Source organism: Phacochoerus africanus, chromosome 12 (genome assembly GCF_016906955.1).
Source record: "Phacochoerus africanus isolate WHEZ1 chromosome 12, ROS_Pafr_v1, whole genome shotgun sequence".
Taxonomy (NCBI): domain Eukaryota; kingdom Metazoa; phylum Chordata; class Mammalia; order Artiodactyla; family Suidae; genus Phacochoerus; species Phacochoerus africanus.
The window spans coordinates 30374735-30393887 of record NC_062555.1 but is presented as its reverse complement, the minus strand read 5'-3'; the positions used below and the strand labels follow the sequence as shown (position 1 = coordinate 30393887).

The 19153-nt window shown below is 51.1% G+C and overlaps 2 protein-coding genes across 4 annotated transcripts in view; both read left to right on the top strand.

Moving 5' to 3' along the window:
• KLHL12 (kelch like family member 12) overlaps positions 1-7222 on the top strand; it is a 31885-nt gene extending 24663 nt beyond the window's left edge. For all 3 annotated transcript variants that reach the window (XM_047754815.1, XM_047754813.1, XM_047754814.1), the window contains exons 7-12: positions 1947-2053; positions 2792-2987; positions 3859-4017; positions 4313-4411; positions 5329-5515; positions 5767-7222. In XM_047754815.1, coding sequence (XP_047610771.1) covers positions 1947-2053; positions 2792-2987; positions 3859-4017; positions 4313-4411; positions 5329-5515; positions 5767-5893 — 875 coding nt within the window. In that variant the 3' untranslated portion in view covers positions 5894-7222. The remainder of the gene's footprint in view (positions 1-1946; positions 2054-2791; positions 2988-3858; positions 4018-4312; positions 4412-5328; positions 5516-5766) is intronic.
• Positions 7223-9911: 2689 nt separating this feature from the next.
• On the top strand, positions 9912-17179 carry RABIF (RAB interacting factor). Its single transcript, XM_047755261.1, has 2 exons — positions 9912-10154; positions 15190-17179. The coding sequence occupies exons 1-2, from the start codon at positions 10029-10031 to the stop codon at positions 15433-15435; spliced, it is 372 nt and encodes a 123-aa protein (XP_047611217.1). The 5' UTR covers positions 9912-10028; the 3' UTR covers positions 15436-17179.
• Positions 17180-19153: the final 1974 nt, after the last annotated feature.

Genomic DNA, 19153 nt, shown 5'->3' with positions numbered 1-19153 from the left:
ATTCAGGCTCCACACAGTCCACATGCTGCACTGAGTTTATGTGTCTCTGTAGTCTCTTTTAATTCATAGGGTTTTTCCCTCTTGCTCTGGTTTTTCCTTGCATTTTGTTGAAACCTGTAGAATTTCCCACACTCTAGATTCTGATTGCATCCAAGTAACCTTGTCCAAAGTTCTCACCATCCCCCGTTATTTCCTGTAAACTGGTGGTTAGACTAGACGCTTGATAAGATTCAGCTTCATTTTTTTGTCAAGGTGATGGTGGTGTGCTTCCTGCTGAGCATCACAAAACAGCGTGTTAACTTCCCCTGGGAGCTGTCGGAGCCATGACTTCATTAGGGCTTCTCTGTATTCTTGTCAGTTTAAAGGTACTACATTTGCAGAGTTCCCCTTATGGCTCAGTGGTTAACGAATCCGGCTAGGAACCATAAGGGTGCGGGTTCGATCCCTGGCCTCGCTCAGTGGGTTAATAAGGATTCAGCGTTGCCGTGAGCTGTGGTGTAGGTCGTGCAGATAGCTCCAATCCTGCAGCTGTCACTCTGGTGTAGGCCAGCGGCTACAGCTCCGATTGGACCTAGCCTGGGAACCTCCATATGCCTCGGGAGCAGCCCTAGAAAAGGCAAAAAGACAAAAATAAATAAATAAAAAAATAAAGGTACTACATTTGCTGTTTGGGAGTCCAGGTCAGTTAAATGCCCTCCTGGTGAAAGAATTGCCTGAAAAGCCGCAGCCAACTGTTCTCTCCCTGAGGCCTCATAGAGCAGATTTCCTCAAAAGAAATCCTTGGAGTTCCCATCGTGGCGCAATGGTTAACAAATCCGACTAGGAACCATGAGGTTGCGGGTTCGGTCCCTGCCCTTGCTCAGTGGGTTAAGGATCCGGTGTTGCCGTGAGCTGTGGTGTAGGTTGCAGATGCGGCTCAGATCCTGTGTTGCTGTGGCTCTGGCGTAGGCTGGCAGCTGCAGCTCCAATTCAACCCCTAGCCTGGGAACCTCCATATGCCGCAGGAGCGGCCCAAGAAATAGCAAAAAAAAAAAAAAGAAATCCTGCCACAGTAACATTAGGCAGATAAGTCCTTGAGGGGGAGGTGAAGCGATCAAAGCTGTAAAAATGTCTTCTTTGGGGAAATAGTAGAAAAAGACTCCCTTTAAAAGCCTATTCTTTTTTTTTTTTTTGTCTTTTGTTGTTGTCGTTGCTATTTCTTGGGCTGCTCCTGCAGCATATGGAGGTTCCCAGGCTAGGGGTCGAATCGGAGCTGTAGCCACCGGCCTACGCCAGAGCCACAGCAACGCGGGATCCGAGCCGCGTCTGCAATCTACACCACAGCTCACGGCAATGCCGGATCGTTAACCCACTGAGCAAGGGCAGGGACCGAACCCGCAACCTCATGGTTCCTAGACGGATTTGTTAACCACTGCGCCACGACAGGAACTCCTAAAAGCCTATTCTTACAGTTACCTGGCAGTTTTGCTGAATTGGCAGGAAACATAGTCCTTTGGTAGGCTAACTTGGAAAAATAAAACTTCATGGAAAAGATTTTTTAAATCTGTCATTTCGTTCCTAAGCCACAACCCTCAACTTATGGGGACAAGCCTAGGAGAGCATTCTTTGCCACTACAGACACTGTATTTTGAGTGTTACAGGCAAGAAGGGCAGAGGGCTCCTCCAGCCTGCACCTGGAGCCTGTGTGAAGTCAGCCAGTCCCCTGGATGGGTTGGGGTAGTGTATGTGCAGGCTTATCCTCTGGAGTTTTCATGTTGTCCAGAAATTTAAATTTCACAGATGCATTTTCCTTGGGAGTAGATGATTTCCTATTAGACAGTCTCTGGTTCACATTGCCTCTCCAGGCTGTATGAAACAAGACATCCTAGAACTTTCTGCTCCTCCCCCCCAGAAGGCGTTCTCCAGCAGCCGTGTGAAGTGACCTCCCCCGTCTCTCTCGTCCTCAGGAGCCAATGAAGTGCTTCTGGTGGTCGGGGGCTTCGGAAGCCAGCAGTCTCCCATCGATGTGGTAGAGAAGTATGACCCCAAAACTCAGGAGTGGAGCTTTTTGCCAGTAAGTACTGATGGAACCAGGTGTGGAAAATGCGCTTCAGTGTCCACCCCTGACTCCAGATCATCACTAATCCAGCCCTAAGAGTGGCAAAGCCCCGTAACAGTGTGACGTTCCTGACAGCAGTGTCGTGCACGCCATTGGTAGTCAGTATTAGTTATTGACTGATTAGATGTCAGAAATACTAATGGCCCTGTATCACACGAAACTCAGCTGGCCACCACTGTTTCCACACCTTCCTGGGCTGTCTGTACCTCCCAGGCTGTTCCACTGGTCACGCCCTGTTAACCTGAACTCAGTGTTAAATTGGGTGAAACTGGTGTGCACTGGAACTCAGAAGCTGTCTCTCTTTCCCTTGGTATGTCTCTGTCTCAGCGCTGAATGAACAGTAATGATTCTGAGAAACCATGGAGATCTTTTGATCAGTTCTCCTAACTTTTTGGGTCTGGATCCTGGCCCTTAGCTAGCAGTGTAGTAATACTTTCCCACTTTATGGAAGGATGTCAGTCATTAGCCAAGTGCCTCATGGAACAGCAGGGACTCATACTGGATAACGGAAAGACGTGAGGTCCTGGAAGCATTAGAGGCAAATGGACAGGAGGATGAACCTCTGCTCAGAAGGCTTCATGGTGACAGGCGAAGAAGCAAAAATGTAGACAAAAGCAGGAAGGACAGCAAAAGGTGAGGCTGAGACTCGCGTGACTGGAACAACAGAGGTCCCTCTTCTCTCCTGACCCTCAGAGCATCACTCGGAAGAGACGCTACGTGGCCTCGGTGTCCCTTCACGACCGGATCTATGTGATTGGTGGCTATGACGGCCGTTCCCGCCTCAGTTCGGTAGAATGCCTAGACTACACGGCAGATGAGGACGGGGTCTGGTATTCTGTGGCCCCTATGAATGTCCGACGGGGCCTGGCTGGAGCCACCACCCTAGGAGGTAGGCTGGAGCACAGGGCAGTGTTTGCATTTTGGGGTGGCTGGATCGGGGTTCCTACGTCTCCATGAAAGGTGGAGGTTGCTGATAAGGTCAGAACGGCCTCTCTACTTTCAGGAATGCTCATGGGTGTTCAGCACTGACGACGAAGTTGGGAAATTGAGTTCCAGTATGCTGAGTGGAGAATTGGCGCTAGTTGTGTTTTTGGCAACTCCTTCTGGTCTTGGAATGTGTTTCAAGATTGCATTTTACCCCATTCTTTTTACATGTCTTGATTATGCTGTCCTCTTTTTAAAAAGGCTTAATTGGGGAGTTCCCATAGCGGCCTAGCGGTTAACAGACCTGACTGGCATCCATGAGGATTCAGGTTCAATCCCTGGCCTTGCTCAGTGGGTTAAGGATCTGGCATTGCCGTGAGCTGTGGTGTAGGTTGCAGACGCGGCTCAGATCCCGTGTTGCTGTGGCTGTGGCGTAGGCTGGCAGCTGCAGCTCCAATTTGACCCCTAGCCTGGGAACCTCCATATGCCACAGGTACGGCCCTAAAAAAGAGAGAAAGACAAAAAAAAAAAAAAAAAAAAAGGCTTAATTGACTTATCTTGTAAAAAACACTTGCTTTTGCTCCCAGATATTTGAACGAGTTTTGGGAGATTTGTAAAGAAAAAGAGTTCTTTGAGAGTTCCCTCCGTGGCGCAGTGGGTTAAGGATCCAGTGTTGCTGCAGCTGTGGTGTAAGTTGAAGCTCCAGCTTGGATTCGATCCAAGCCCAGTGAACTTCCATATGCCACAGGGGCAGCCAATAAAGAAAAAAAGAAAAGAGTTCTTAGAAATCTCTCATTCTCTGATGCTCTGTGACTCGTCTTGTTCATTCTGAGCAGATATGATCTATGTCTCTGGGGGCTTTGACGGCAGCCGGCGTCACACCAGCATGGAGCGCTATGACCCAAACATCGACCAGTGGAGCATGCTGGGAGACATGCAGACGGCCCGGGAGGGCGCTGGCCTCGTGGTGGCCAGCGGGGTGATCTACTGTCTAGGTATTCCGGCTGGGACACAGGGCGGGGACTGCTGGATGGCGGCCTCGGGCTGGGGTGCCTCTTCCCAGAATTAAGTTTATAGATTTCCTTCAACTAACACCCAGTCTCTCCCAAGATATTTCTCACTAGCTGGAATTCTCCTTTCCAGGGAAGCAGAAAACGGGGGATTGTCAGAGTTCTCACTGGACTGTTGGAACCCTGAGGGAGAGCTGGAATTAAAAGAATTAGTTGAAACACTCAAGAAAGGCAGGCTGGGAATGGGCGCTTCTGGAGTAGTCTCTGCTTTGTCTTTCAGGAGGATATGATGGTTTGAATATCTTAAACTCAGTTGAGAAGTATGATCCCCACACAGGACACTGGACTAATGTTACACCAATGGCCACCAAGCGCTCTGGTAAGACCAGTCAGCTCTGAGGGGCAACAGACAGTTGTCAGAGCTTTGCGTGAGCGGGGGTGCAGCCACCGGCCCCAGCATCGTGCCAGAGCTGGGCCGCTTCTTCACTGCAGACCTAGCTCTCCTGTTCACCTGTTTTCTCCAAATACAGTGAGAATAAAGACAGCCTAGATGTTCCCGTTGTGGCTCGGTGGTAATGAACCTGACTAGTATCCATGAGGACACAGGTTCGATCCCTGGCCTCACTCAGTGAGTTGAGGATCTGGAGTTGTAGTGTAGGTCACAGTCACAGCTTGGATCCCACATTGCTGTGGCTGTGGTGTTGGCCGGCAGCTATAGCTCAGATTCGAGCTCTGGCCTGGGAACTTCCACAGGCCTCCAGTGCAGCCCTAAAAAGACAAAGAAAAAAGGGGAAGGAAAAAAAAAAAAAAGACAGCCTAAACTTGCACCTAGATTCCTCTTGAGCAAAGCCTCCTGGGTCTTGCTTGTTTTTGGTGTCTCGGCCCCCGCCCTGCACTCCAGCATCCCCACCAGGCCTGTGCACAAGGTGCAGGCAGCAGAGGAGCTTCCTGATGGGTGCGCTGGGGTGCAGGAGGGAGAGAGCCCCTCCTCGGGATGAAATGTGCTCCAGATCCAGAGTCACAACCGCCTTCTTCCTTTGATGCTTTTCTCCTGATGAATCAGGTAGGGCTGTGAATTAATGAGAGTGAAGATAGCAGTTAAGTTTTTCAAGTCCTACCCAAAAGGTGCGCAGACAGGGTCACCTGTGCTGGACTAGATTCCCCTCGGCTTGTCTGGCCCAGGTCCCATCCCTCAGCCCCACTGGAATTCAGCTAGCCAGCAGTGACTGTGTTTCGTTTCTAGAAAACAGGGCCTAAGCTTAATGGTGTTCATTTGCTGTACTTTTTCTTCCCCAGGCGCAGGAGTCGCCCTGCTGAATGACCATATTTATGTGGTGGGGGGATTTGATGGTACAGCCCACCTCTCTTCTGTTGAAGCATACAACATTCGCACGGATTCCTGGACAACAGTCACTAGCATGACCACCCCTCGATGCTACGTCGGGGCGACAGTGCTTCGGGGGAGACTTTATGCAATTGCAGGGTGAGGGTTCCAATTGGAATCCCAGGAGGTGTGATCCAGTCTGGTGGGGAGACTGGGTTTGGTTCCCAGGGACTTCTCCGTGGCAACCATGCAGTTAGACGTGTGTGGGCGGGGCTCTGTGGGAAGGGCTGTGTGGGCGGGACTTGTGGGTCTGTGGGCGGGGCCTGTGGGCTGTGGGCGAGGCTCTGGAAAGAACTGTAAGGAGAGGGAGGGGCAGGGAGCTCATTCCCTCCTTTGGTCTCCCCACTCAGCTATGACGGGAATTCCCTGCTGAGCAGCATCGAGTGCTACGACCCCATCATCGACAGCTGGGAGGTCGTGACCTCCATGGGCACCCAGCGCTGTGACGCTGGCGTGTGTGTCCTCCGAGAGAAGTGACCAGGCCAAGGGACAGTGTAGAGAACCAAGAGTCCTTTCCAGAATGTCTGTTTCTCACTGTGTACACAGGGTGATAACAAGCGCCAGTGCCTGATGCTTGTCCTCATTTGACAGCCCTCCTCGTGCTGGTAGTTGGCCTGGAGGAGGGTGGGTAGCAGACACTCAAGGGAGGAGACTGCACACGGAGCAGGTGTGAGGCCAGGCCACCTCTCCTCCTGGCCAATGGAGCACCTTCTTATCGTTTTTAACCTGGCATGTGCTTGGGAGAATACGTGTGTAAGTTGTGCCTCTAGGATTGCAGAGACTCGAGGTGAGTATGATCTATGGGGTGTGGGCAGTGTCCAGCCCGGATAACTGGAAGGGCCCAGCTCTCGTTTTCTGGGAATAAATCTCTTTACCTGTCTGCAGGTGGTGAGGGGCAATCTGGGTCCCTCTGGAGGAGAACAGAGGGAAGGGCCCTGGCAAAACTTTGGGGGCCTGGGGGAGAGGTCTGCCTGGCACTATGGGGGGACAGGGCTGGGTTTAGGGTGCGTGAAGTGAGTTGGATTTGGAGGAATGAGAGTGAACCTGCAACCCCTGAAGGACTGAGAGGGGGTGTTCTTTGAGGGTCTTGCCATGACCCCCAGGTATTTCTGAACAAGAATATTGTGCTCTGGGGCCCCGGAGACCATCTGAAGTAACAGAGCCAGCCCGTTAGATGAACGTTAGGGGGGCGTTTGGTGGGCCTGGGACGAGCTAGGCATTCCTGTGACTTCACGATTGTCTTACTCCCTGCTGTGGCTCGCCTCTCCACGCTCCTCTCGCCAGGCAAGGCCTGCCTTGAGGGGGAGAGACCATCCTTCCCTGTGGAATCAAATGCTTCTGCGCATCATACAGCCGTGCTCTGTAGAGGGCGAAGGTGGCTGGCAGCTGCTGGGAAGTCCCAGGCCCAGGTTCCTCCCCCATTCCTTTAAGGGCATACTTCTGCTAAGGACTGTTTTTTTCTGCTGCGTTTTGTACATTAGTCCCTTTCCTACTAGACCCTCCCCTCCCTGTCTTTCGAGTGGATTATCTTCACCCCAGGATAGACTCATCAACGACAACTGAGATCCTTGTTAGTTTCTGTACCTGCTGTTCCTGTCCTGAGCTGCCAGCCCAGGCTCCCCTGTGCCGTGGAGTGACTTCCCTGCTCTGTGGGTGTTGGGAGTACGCAGACGTGGTTGCCTAAACAAGGGCGTACTTTCCCTTTGCTCTGAAATTCCATTTTTTCCTCTTGCCCTGAATTGTGTTGACCTAAAGTTCCTTTCCTTTGTATTTTTTTAAGAAAATATTAAAAATCAGTGGTCTCAAGTGCCTGTAAGAGAGTTTGTGGTGAACCAGCATCACCTTGCGGGACACTTTGGGGGGCCAGGCACAGCGATGAGCTGCAGGTTGTTTCTTCCACCCGTTCATCAGTGTGTTTGCCAGCTAGCTCTCCTGTGTATCTGTTAGACAGGTAAGAGATCTCTGGAGAGTCTCATCAGTACAGTGTTACTTGAATTACCTATTCACAGACTCTTCTCACACTTGGACTTTACTAGGAAACCAAGGGGATTAAGAAGAGGCAGTCTTGGGCTCATTTTGTACCCACTTGCATTTTATTGTTTTAGGCGCCCCAGTCCTTTTCCCATTTGCTTAGATTTGTGCCATGTGATGCAAACAGCTATTTGGAAGGCCTGCAGAACTGCAAAAATCCTGCTATTCCCAGAGCAAAGGGAGGGGGGAGCCAAAGAGGTTCACGAAAGAGGCCTGCCAACCTTTCTCTAGCGGATGGATTGTGCCTGCTGACCAAACCAAGCTGTGACACTTGGGGCTCATCCTCTCAGAAAGAGACAAAGGGGAACAGAGAAGGGGGCCTGGAGAACCCATGGCTCCTGGGCTGTCTTCACTGCCAGCTGCTGAGTTTCAGACCAAATTCCCAAATAGTTCTTATAAGGCAGCCACAACTGAATACCCCGCTGCTCCCTTTCACCCTCCCCAGTCCTCTGTACCTGCCATGCTCAGGTATCTACTCGGACCATATTTGGTGTTCCTCCTGTTTTTCTAGCTCCCTTAACTAGCAGCCAGCCACTTAGTTATCTAACCTCTGAAAGCTATCTTTATCTTAGGTCACCTGTCACCTCTACCACAGTACAGACACGCAATTAGTGTCTAAGTTAATTGTTCCAAATCCATTACTATATTTTTTTTTGGTCTTTTTTTTTTTTTTCCTTTTTAGGGCTGCACCCACAGCATATGGAGGTTCCTGGGCCCTGGCCTACGCCACAGCCACAGCAACGCGAGATCCAAGCCACATCTGCAAACTACACCACAGCTCGTGGCAACACTGGATTCTTAACCCCCTGCACAAGGCCAGGAATCAAACCTGCATCATGGATGCTAGTCAGATTTGTTTCCACTGAGCCATGACGGGATCTGCCATTACTATTTTTTTGTTTTTTGTTTTTTAGTGTCGCACCCACAGCATATGGAAGTTCCCAGGCTGGGGGTCAACTTAGAGCTGTAGCCGATGGCCTTTACCATAGCCATAGCCAACACCAGATCCCAGCCACATCTGCGATCTACACCACAGCTCACGGCGACACCAGGTCCTTAACCCACTGAGCGAGGCCAGGGATCAAACCTGCGTCATCATAGATACTAGTCAGATTCATTAACAGCTGAGCCACAATGGGAACTCCCCATTACTATATTTTTATTCCCTCTGCTCTGCATAGTTCATACTGCCCCCCCCCCCCGACTCATGGATTATAGTCTCCTGATGGCCTTACCTCTACTATTTTCCTGCCTTCCAATCTAATCCCATCTTGTCATCAGTTATATTTCTAACGCACAGATAGGGTCATTACAATACCTAACATACAGAACATTTTCAGTAAATATTAATATCCTATTGCCCACATTATGAAGTTCAAATTCTTTAGGGTGACAGTAGAGCCACGGCAATAGAGGCTCACTACACCTTTCTACACCCACGCTTCCCCCCACCTATAATGTGCTTCATCCATGGTGATCTACTAACCACCCCTAAATTTGTTCTCACCCCCTACTATATGATGCTGTTCTTTCTATGGGAAATAAAATTGCTCTCCTGACAAATCTTAGTCACTTTTTATTGCCCAATTCAACTGTCATCTAGGTAAAGCCTCTTCTAATTCCCCAGACAGAATTGCCCCTGTGATTTACACAAAGTTGGTGGAATTTGTGTTTCCATTTACTTTGTTCCCTTCCCTTGATGGTCTTTATCACAAGTCATTGGACTTGGATCTGTCTTCCTGTTTGTGCTGTGTTCTCCAGTACAAAAGGCCTGTCCTCATAGCATCCTCAGAGTACAGCATATTCTCTAATTGCTAAGCAAATTGCTGAACTAATGAAGGAGAAAGAGGAAAAAGATGCAGACACGGGTGGTGGGTAGATGAGACATTCGTTAGATGGCTTAGCTCCCCTTCATATTCTGCTTCCCCTGCCATTTCAGGAAGGGCCACCCTGTTGCACTACAACCAGTACGCTAGAGATCTAAAGACTAACGGGAGCGAATGAGAGTAGAGTGTAACGACCCAGAGCAGTGGCTTTAGGGCCATGCCTGAATCCCTGGGCCTGGAAGGTGGCCTTTCTGACCTCATTGCAATACACCACCATGACGAAACTGGTGATTCGAGAGATTTCCATAGCGCTTCAACACCGTGTCGTGCCATGCAGTAAACGATCGGGAAGGAGAGCAGCAACTAAAGCTTCCAGGAACCTCTCCGCCCCAGAAGGTGGGCCGCGTTCCATGGAAGCCACTGCTGCTGAGACTTGCTAATGGGGGTCTGACCCCGGATTGTCCCTGTCGTTCAAGAGACTAAATGCACACCTGAGGTTGCACTCACTATAAGGGAAACCCGGAGCCGACGTGAACTTGGGCAGAGGCTGTCACTTCCCAGGAGGCACCTGTCACAAAGCCACGCCCACACCCAGCTTCAGGGTGCGGAGGTGACCGACAGCGCCTGCGCAGTGGGGTCGGGGGCGCGGAAGCGGCGCTTGCACCCGCGCCGCCGCCGAGATTGCGCCTGCGCGGTGTGGAGCGTTGTACCCAGACCACGCCTGCGCGTCGCGGCCGAGGGCCGGGGTGGTGGTCATGGACCCCATAACGCCGCCGAGTGAGCTGGTGTCTGCCGAGGGCCGGAACCGGAAGGCGGTTCTTTGCCAGCGCTGTCGCTCCCGCGTGCTACAGCCAGGCACGGCGCTCTTCTCCCGTCGGCAGGTGAGGAACTGGGGCTGGGGAGGGGGCGGGCCGGGCGACACCGGGTCCTCGCTAGGTCTGGATCCGGACACACGGCTAGATACTCGCGCCCCGGAGCCGCGCCTGCCGACTGCAGGGTCCCGACGCCGGGGCCCTGCAGGCTGGCTTCCGAGGGAGCCAGAGCGTTAGTTCCTCAGGTTCGGGAGTGGGCGCCGGGAACTCCCGAGGGCGGGGAATGGGCGCCGCGGACCCCTGAGGGCGGCTTAGTGGGCACGAGGACTCAGGGGCATGGGACGTGCTGCGGGCGTGGCCGGAACCAGCTGAATGCTCGCTGCCCCCCCCACTCCCCGCTGACCGGGTGAATCACTAGAAGTCGTTCTCACCACTGCACAGACCGCGTGTCCCACGTCCTGTGCCCAGCGCCCCGCTCCCCCTGCATCGAGACTGCGCATGAGGACTACAGACGCTGGGATTTAAGTAAATGCAGTCCTCAGTCAGCGTATCTAAGGGTTAGTGCAGGCAGAGCAGATCAGCGTGTTCACTACCCTGCGGTCTGTCCTGTGAATGGTTTCTCATATAAAATGTTACAGACCCCAGAACTCTGTCCTTCATGCAGTCTCACGTGTAGTCTGAGGCAGAGAAAATTACAATCACAGAAAAGCAACAATCATAAAAGAGCTCAAGAATGTAGGGAAGGGGAGGTGATGTTAGAGCGGGAATTGCTTTTTTAACTTTAGTTGGGGGGGCGGGTAGGATAGAGCAGTGTTTGAGAACATGAGAGCAAGCCAAGAGTTTGTTTTCAAATTAATAAGCACCTAACATAGGACCCAGTAAGTGTACTTCTAACCTTTATCCCGAAGGAGATGAAAACATGGTCCCACAAAAAGCTGTGCACAAATGTTCACAGCACTTTTATTGGTAACAGCTGAAAACTGGAAACAGCGCAGATGTCCTTCTGCAGGTAAATGATTAAGAAACTGTAGTAAGGAGTTCCCATCGTGGCTCAGTGGTTAACGAATCCAACTAGGAGCCGTGAGGTTGCAGGTTCGATCCCTGACCTTGTTCGGTGGGTTAAGGAGCTGGCGTTGCCGTGAGCTGTGGTGTAGGTCACAGACGCAGCTTGGATCCCGCACTGCTGTGGCTGTGAAGTAGGCCAGAGGCTACAGCTCCGATTAGATCCCTAGCCTGGGAACCTCCATAGGCCGCGGGAGCGGCCCAAGAAATGGCAAAAAAAAAAGACAAAAAGAAACTGTAGTACAGCCATACCATGGATACTACATCTTGGATGACTCTCCAAGGAATTGTACTGAGTGAAAAAAAAAGCTGGTCCCAAAAGATTACACACTGTATCATTCTATTTATATGGCATTTTTTTAATTTTAGAAATGGAGAACAGGAGTTCCTGTTGTGGCTCAGCAGGTTACAAACCCAATTAGTATCCATGAGGATGCAGGTTAAAGATCCAGCGCTGAGGAGGTCCCGTTGTGGCTCAGAATCCAACTAGGAACCATGAGGTTGCAGGTTCAATCCCTGGCCTCCATCAATGGGTTAAGGTTCTGGTGTTGCTGTGAGCTGTGGTGTAGATCGCAGATGCAGCTTGGATCTGGCATTGCTGTGGCTGTGGCGTAGGCCGGTGGCTACAGCTCTGATTAGACCCCTAGCCTGGGAACTTCCATATGCCACAGCCATGGCCCTAAAAAGCCAAAACAAAACAAAAAAAAAAGAGCAGATTAGTGTTTTCAGAGGTTAGGGATTGGGGGGGTTAGGGGTATTGGTGAGTATGGTCGTGAAAGGGTAGATGGATGGTGGTGATAGTTGCACAATAATATGAGTGTGCTGGATGCCATCAAATCATACACTTTAAAATTATTTAAATGGTGAGTTTTATGTATAGTTTATCACAAAAAAAAAAATCAGGAATCAGAATGGAACATGTGGAGTTCCCGCTGTGACTCAGTGGGTTAAGAACTCAACATAGTGTCCACGAGGTTGCATGTTTGATCCCTGGCCTCAGTGGGTTAAGGATCCGGGCATTGCCATAAGCTGCAGCATAGGTCACAGTTCAGATCCTGAGTTGCTGTAGGCCCCAGCTGCAGCTGCGATTTGACTCGAGGGAACTTCCATATGCTCCAGGTGTGGCTGTTTTAAAAAAACAAAAAAAGGGCGGGAGACCTTTTCAGCTGTTTTCAGCAGTTTGGCAGTATTCTTTTGCTGCGTTACAAAATGACCCCAAAACAGAGACTTAAAATATTAACAGGTAGGAGTTCCCTTCATGGCCCAGCAGTTAACAAACCCAACTAGGATCCATGAGGATTTGGGTTCTATCCCTGGCCTTGCTCTGTGGGTAAGCTGTGCCGTAAGCTGTGGTATACGTCGCAGACACGACTGGATCCTGTATTGCTACGGCTATGGTATAGGCTAGCGGCTTCAGCTCCAATTAGACCCCTAGCCTGGGAACCTCCAGGTGCCTCAGGTGCAGCCCTAAAAAGCAAAAAAAAAAGAAAAGAAAAGAAAATTAACAGGTATTTCTTTTACTCACAGACTTGGAGGTTGACAGGACTCAGCCTGGGCAGTTCTCATTTGGGTCTTTCATCTGACAGCAGTCAGAGGTTATCTCAAGAGCTTTTCCACCAGCATGTGTGCCTATGGACTGGAGCAGGCTTTGATGGGTCACTCCTCATGGTCTCTCCCCCCAGGGTTCTTAGTAGCTGAGGCTCCCAGAGCAACTGTTCCGAGAGAGGCCCACAAAAGTGGCCTGGCCTTCTCTGACCTAGTCTGTCACTTGCACTCAGCCTGATCAGCCTCAAGAGGAGAGGCACAGACTCTGCGTCCACATCTGGGTGGAAGGATTGGCAAAGAACCTGTGGAGGAGCTCCTGCTGTGGCGCAGTGGAATCAGCAGCGTTTGGGAGTGCTGGGACGCAGCTTCTACCCCCGGCCTGGCACAGTGGGCTAAGGATCCAGCATTGCCACAGGTGCAGCTTAGGTCACAACTGAGGCTGGGATCTGATACCTGGCCCCAGGGAACTCCATATGCCGTGAGGCAGCCAAGAAAGAAAAGAGAAAAAAAGAGTTTGTGGACATGTTTTAAAACAACCACTCACTAAAGGAGGAAAATATGAAAAAGGTTAACAGAAATGTACTCTGTATTATAATTTTTTTTTTTTTTTTTTGTCTTTTAGGGCTGCACCCGTGGCATATGGAGGTTCCCAGGCTAGGGGTTGAATCCAGAGCTACAGCTGCCAGCCTACAGCAACACAGGATCGGAGCCATGTCTGTGACCTACGCCATAGCTCACAGCAACACCGAATCCTTAACACACTGAGCAAGGCCAGGGATTGAACCAGCTTTCCAGCACTCCCAAGATGCCGGTGATGCCGTTGCACCACAGCAGCCCTCATGGATACTAGTCAGATCTGTTACCACTGATCCACGATGGGAATGCCACCAAATACTTTTTTTTTTTTTTTGGTCTTTTTAGGGCCGCACCCGAAGCATATGGAGGTTCCTAGGCTAAGGGTCAAATTGGAGCTATACCACAGCCTATACCACAGCCACAGCAACGCCAGATCGGAAACATGTCTGCGACCTGCACCATAGCTCATGGCAACGCTAGATCCTTAACTCAAAGAGCAAGGCCAGGTATTGAACCTGCGTCATCTTGGATACTAGTCAGATTCATTTCTGCTGAGCCACGACAGGAACTCCCAACATTAATTTATTGATTTCTTCCCAATAGTCTGCTCAGAAAGCCTCATTGTGTCCCAGTGTTCCATCCTGGAACCTGACCCTGGCACTCGCCCTCAGCTTGAGATGCAGGCGCAGGTGGACTCATGCACATATGTGGGCCTGACTTGCAGGATTTCAGTGCAGATGGGGACTGAGTAGAGGGAACCCCTACAGTGAACCGTTAGTAGCACCATTGCCCTTTAGTCACTAGCCTACCAGGAGATGGCACAGCTGGCATTTGCACCGGGAGCTGGGACAGTGTGGGGGGTCAGTGCTCCTCTGGTGGACATTTCCTGAGGACCAGACCTCAAGTCGCCTTTGATTTTCTCCCCTTACATTTCACTCCTCTTGCATTTAGTTAAGATGTGATTTCATACCTAGACTGTGGAGGATGGGCCAGAAATATGTCTCAGCAAGTTTAGGCCCACAGACAATTGCTTGTAGGACTACAATTCAGGTTGCCTGGCTCCTGAAGCTTGCTCTGCTCTCAGCCTCTGCCTGCTCCCGTTTTCACTCAGGGTAAAATAGCATCAGAGAGTCACTTAGGGGAGTTCCCGTCGTGGCGCAGCAGAAACGAATCTGACTAGGAACCATGAGATTGCGGGTTCGATCTCTGGCCTCACTCAGTGGGTTAAGGATCCGGCATTGCCGTGAGCCGTGGTGTAGGTCGCAGACATGGCTCAGATGCTGTGTTGGCTGTAGCTGTGGTGTAGGCCGGTGGCTACAGCTCTGATTGGACCCTGAGCCTGGGAACCTCCATATGCCCCAGGTGGGGCCCTATAAGGACAAAAAGACAAAAAAAAAAAAAAAAAGAGTCACTTAGCTGTCAGATGAGAGGCAGAAAGAGTGGCTGGAATGACAGTATAACAGGAGGAGGAACTGTCACACTCTGTGACATCCTCAGATAAAGTCTCAGGTGACACAGCCAAGTGGAAACGTTCTGGGTCAGGGCTCCCTCCTGGTAGGGTGAGGAGTGTGCTCGTTATCTTGCTTGTGGTGAAGGCTCAGTCCCGTGCAGGATCCACCTGCCAGAACGGGTCAGCTCGCCCAGTGCTGCCAGTTACCCCTTGGCACTTAACCCAGAAAGACCCAGGGGGCCGTGTGGGAGCTGGTGCAGACCTTCCGGTCCGGGCAGGTGTCCTGAGAGGCTCCACGGGAGAGGCTGGCCTTGAGAATCTGAGGTCAGAGCAGATGTGCCCCCTTGCAGAAGGCTGGCGAGGAGCAGGTGGGCCTGTGGGCCCAGTGAGCGGCCAAGCCGCCCCGGCTCTTGAGCTGGGAGTGTGCAGGCGCCACACCAGCTCAGCTGTGCTGTCTTCTCTCCACGGCAGCTTTTCCTTCCGTCCATGAAGAAGAAGCCAGCGCCGGCGGATGGCGGCAGTCCCGAGGGTGACCTGCTGCAGGAGCACTGGCTGGTGGATGACATGTTCATCTTCGAGAACGTGGGCTTCACCAAGGATGTGGGCAATGTCAAGTTTCTGGTGTGCGCAGACTGTGAGGTCGGACCCATCGGCTGGCATTGCCTAGATGACAAGAACAGTTTCTACGTGGCCTTGGAGCGGGTTTCCCATGAGTAACGGAGGGGAGGGCCTCGGCCCCACCCCACCATAAAGGCTGCTCCCCCGGGCCTGGCCCTCCCCCACGGTGTGACTCTGTCGCCATGTCACCGCGCCTTCTCTGGGCTGACACCAGCCATCGGAGTGCGTGCCTGCATCAGTTCACTAATCTCCTGCCTCCTCCCCCCATACACACACACCCGGGTTAGGACACGGGGGACTTCCACAAGCCTTCCTCCCCCGCGCCATACCCAGGGCTCCTGTTCCTGCCCTCGGAGAGCAGCCTTCAGCCTCTTAGCCACCACACGCGGCAAGGGGTGCTTGTGGGCTGATGCTTGAAACACACCTTTTTCTCCCATTCAAGAAAGCACACAGGCGTCTGAGAGCAACTTTGCTGTGTGGCTACCTTTATCTCCAGTAATTTATTTCTAAAAGTAAAGCATTGACAAACCATGGGATTGAAACCACTAAGGCAACGTCCTTTGGACACACCTCCAATACCACGTTCAAGGGCCTCTGTGCTAGGCTGACACGGACTTTTTATCACGAGGTGGGCTGTGGTCGCTCTTTCCTTCAGATGTTGATGTGGCTTCTCTTTTTTTTTTGGCTTCTGAAAGCTGCACCTGCACAGCATAAGGAAGGAAGTTGTTCCCAGGCTAGGGGTTAAATAGGAGTTACAGTTGCCGGCCTACACCACAGCCATAGCAACTCAGGATCCGAGCCGTGTCTGCAACCTACACCACAGCTCACGGCAATGCCGGATCCCCGACCCACTGAGGGAGACCAGGGATCGAACCACATCCTCATGGAGACGAGTCACATTTGTTTCCACTGTACCACGATGGGAACTCCAATGTGGCTTCTCTTTATGTTAGGTCCCCACTCCTATAGCCAGTAAATTGAAAATCTGAGTTTCAATGCCATCTATCGGCCAACCCAAGGACAACTCAGCCCTGGATGTTTTCCCGGGATCACTGGGATCAGAGTGTGGAACACAAGGGGATAGGCCTTTGCCACATTACACACGAGTTTATAGGCCTGTCTTATCTGGACACGTCACTCTTGCTTTGCTCCTGGGAAAGATGTCCTTAACGGATGGTGCGTCGTTCCTGCACCTCCCGGACGTGGCCCTCGCCCAGACTGCTTTAGGGGGAATCTCTAGACCAACGCAGAAGCCAGATGTGCCATCCAGATGCCACTGTCTATAGCCGTGCGCTTGCCTTAAGTGTGATGTTCGGTGTGCTTACTCAGTTCATCAGTTCTCGGCTGAAGCGGCCCACCGTCTCAAAGGGAATCCCTACAGCCAGGTTTTGCCCCTGCCCCCCAATCCCCACCTCTGACGCGCAGGAGACCCAGGACGGAAATGAGGACTAAATAGAGACCGCGCAAACCTGCTGGCGCGATGCGTGTTTTCTGCGTGTTCCCTCCCTCCTTCTTCCTCAGAACTTACTTGAAGTGTTCCCCAACTTCAGTGTGGGCCTCGGGCACGGTTTTGCAATTAACCTCCTCTCCAGGAAAGGTGGTTCCTTCCCTGCCCGTAGCCACATGAGCTCTGCTAGAAAAGGAGGGGACTCGTTCCAGACACGGTCATGGATTTTGACGTTTGCAGGAAACCTAAGAAGATCCACTCGGGTCAGAAGGAGCAAAACCAAGCAGATGCTTCCGGGTGCTTGTGGCTCTCCTATCATGAGCCAAAACCAATTCACCTTTTGCTTTTCTTTCCCTTTTTTTATAATTTTTTTTTTTTTTTCTTTTCTAGAGCTGCACCTGTGGTATATGGAGGTTCCCAGGCTAGGGTTCTCATCGGAGCTGTAGCCACCGGCCTACACCACAGCCACAGCAACACAGGGTCCAAGCCACGTCTGCAACCTACACCACAGTTCATGGCAACGCTGGATCCTTAACCCACTGAGCGAGGCCAGGGATCAAACCCGCAACCTCATGGTTCCTGGTAGGATACGTTAACCACTGAGCCATGATGGGAACTCCATTCCTTTTCTTTCCTTTTTTAATCTTAGAAATAGTACACTCATTGCGGATAGCTACAAACATGGGTATAAAAATGTTTTTAATCATTCATGTTCCCACCACCGATGGGATTGCTGATGGTAATGTGGTTTATGTTCTGCTCCATGTTTTTCTATGTATTGTGTAAATAAACATGTAGGATTTTTAAAAACAAGTATGAAGTCACTTTTTATTTATTTATTTTTTTGCCTTTTCTAGGGCCGATCCTGCGGCATATGGAGGTTCCCAGGCTAGGGGTTGAATCGGAGCTGTAACTGCTGGCCTCCTCCAGAGCCACAGCAACTCAGGATCTGAGCCACATCTGCAACCTACACCACAGCTCACGGCAACGCCGGATCCTTAACCCACTGAGCAAGGCCAGGGATCAAACCCACAACCTCATGGTTTCTAGTCAGATTCGTTAACCACTATGCCACGACAGGAACTCCAAGGTCACTCTTTTATAACTTGCTTTTTCCATTTAACGAAATACTGACTTTCCCATCCTTACACCACTGTTGTTAGGTACCACTGTATTTCCGTGCATCCGTTTATTTATACAGTCCATTATTAGATTGTCTCCAGTTTCTCATAAGCCATGTGCTGTAATGTGCAACCATGGAATTAAATTTGTCCTCCCCCTCCCCCCAATTACTGTTCCTCAGCTGCATCCCTAGAAGTGGACTTGCAGGGTGTGTGCATCCTCAGTGCTCTGCTGTGTGGACGTGAGCAGCTGTGCTGGTTCCCCTCCTCCCCCACAGCTCCGCACACTGGGTAGTTATTACTGTTCAGGGAATATGCTGCCACTTAGGGGGAAAAAAGAGTGTCTCCTTGTTCTCATTTGCATTTATCGGATTTCTGATGAAATTTTCATATACTCACTGGTCATTTGGACTTCTTTTTTGAGCCTTGCCAAACCTTGTTGCTCCAGTAGCCAAAACTATTGGGTTGTTCTACCTTTTCAGCCTGATTTAGAAGAAGTAAAGGCATTTAAACAGTGGAAATTAAATTGTTGCATGTCTTTGGGAAGAATATATAACTTGAGGGAATTCCCTTCATGGCTCAGTGGTTAACGAACCCGACTAGGATCCATGAGGACACGGGTTCGATCCCTGGCCTCGTTCTGTGGGTTAAGGACCCAGCATTGCCTTGAGCTGTGGTTTAGGTCACAGACGCGGCTCGGATCCTGAGTTGCTGTGGCTGTGGTGTAGGCTGGCAACTGCTGCTCCGAATTGACCCCTAGCCTGGGAACTTCCATTTGCTGCAGATGTGGCCCTAAAAAGCAAGATAAAATAAAAAAATGTCATTTTAAACAGCAGAGGAAGACTGAAACCTGCACCTTAGGATGCACCTTGGGGTCTGTCAGCTAAGTAGTCAGCACTTCATTGTCTGCTGTGACATGTCCCCCCTCCACACTCCACACAGGAGGCTCCGGAGAAAGCCCTGTGGGTCAGGTAACTTCGCTGTGGGCAGAGTAACTGTGCTCATGGCCGTGAGAATGAAGGCCTGCAGCTCCTGCGGGGAGAGCAGTTGATTTTTCCAGGGCCATCTTGTTCTGACACAGAAGAGAAGCTAGAAACGGTGTACTGACATTTTACACACTGTCACCATGCAGTGCGAGGCCGCTCAAGTAGCCATGGCATAAAACCCTGGGGCCTTCTGCTCCTGGACTGACCATCCCACTGAGGCTGAACAAAATACCTTTTTTTTTTTTTGGCTTTTTAGGGCCACA

What these genes read in the sequence shown, in the direction of transcription:
- RABIF (XM_047755261.1), top strand. Translation starts at nt 10,029, where the DNA reads ATGGACCCCATAACGCCGCCGAGTGAGCTGGTGTCTGCCGAGGGCCGG. An exon ending in CGCTCTTCTCCCGTCGGCAG is followed by an intron (nt 10,155 to 15,189) that starts GTGAGGAACTGG and finishes TCTCCACGGCAG; the next exon opens with CTTTTCCTTCCGTCCATGAA.